The 443-nt window shown below is 34.8% G+C and overlaps 1 protein-coding gene across 1 annotated transcript in view; it reads left to right on the top strand.

Annotated features, from left to right (window-relative positions):
- The window catches only part of LOC119586576 (abnormal spindle-like microcephaly-associated protein homolog), a 31,066-nt gene that overhangs the window by 2,392 nt on the left and 28,231 nt on the right, over window positions 1–443 (top strand). Inside the window, exon 3 of the mRNA XM_037935329.1 lies at window positions 238–408. Within this exon, the coding sequence (XP_037791257.1) occupies window positions 238–408 (171 nt within the window). The remainder of the gene's footprint in view (window positions 1–237; window positions 409–443) is intronic.

Below are 443 nucleotides of genomic sequence, written 5' to 3'. Positions count from 1 at the left end.
ACTTCTCATTCCAAAATTCGTGGACTTCACTTGTGTGTAGAGAGATTAATAAAACAGATCCATATTAGAGAGTGCATGTATACCTGTATACCTGTAAATATCTCAAATATATAAAGGCTTGTATTTATATATTTATTGCTGAATGGCTTTGTTCTTTTATTAGTAATGTTTTTATTGTCATTGATTTTTTATGACCAGTTTACTGCAGCTAATCTTTATCCTTTCTTTCATTTAAAGATCAGTCCTGTTCACAAGCAGAAAAAGAAAGTTGTTCAGGAAGAAGAAATCCCTGTTCTGCGCCTCACACACTTTACTCATTCACCAAAGATAAGCTTTGAAACAGTCAAGCTTGGTACAACACGTCAGCGAAAGCTTCGAGTGCTAAACCCAAAAGATCAGAAGCAGCTGGTTAGTGCACATTGTTTTGTTTGAATTAGATGCAG

Source organism: Penaeus monodon, chromosome 21 (assembly GCF_015228065.2).
Source record: "Penaeus monodon isolate SGIC_2016 chromosome 21, NSTDA_Pmon_1, whole genome shotgun sequence".
Taxonomy (NCBI): Eukaryota; Metazoa; Arthropoda; class Malacostraca; order Decapoda; family Penaeidae; genus Penaeus; species Penaeus monodon.
Note: the sequence above shows the minus strand (reverse complement) of the source record. Positions and strands in the feature narration are given on the sequence as shown.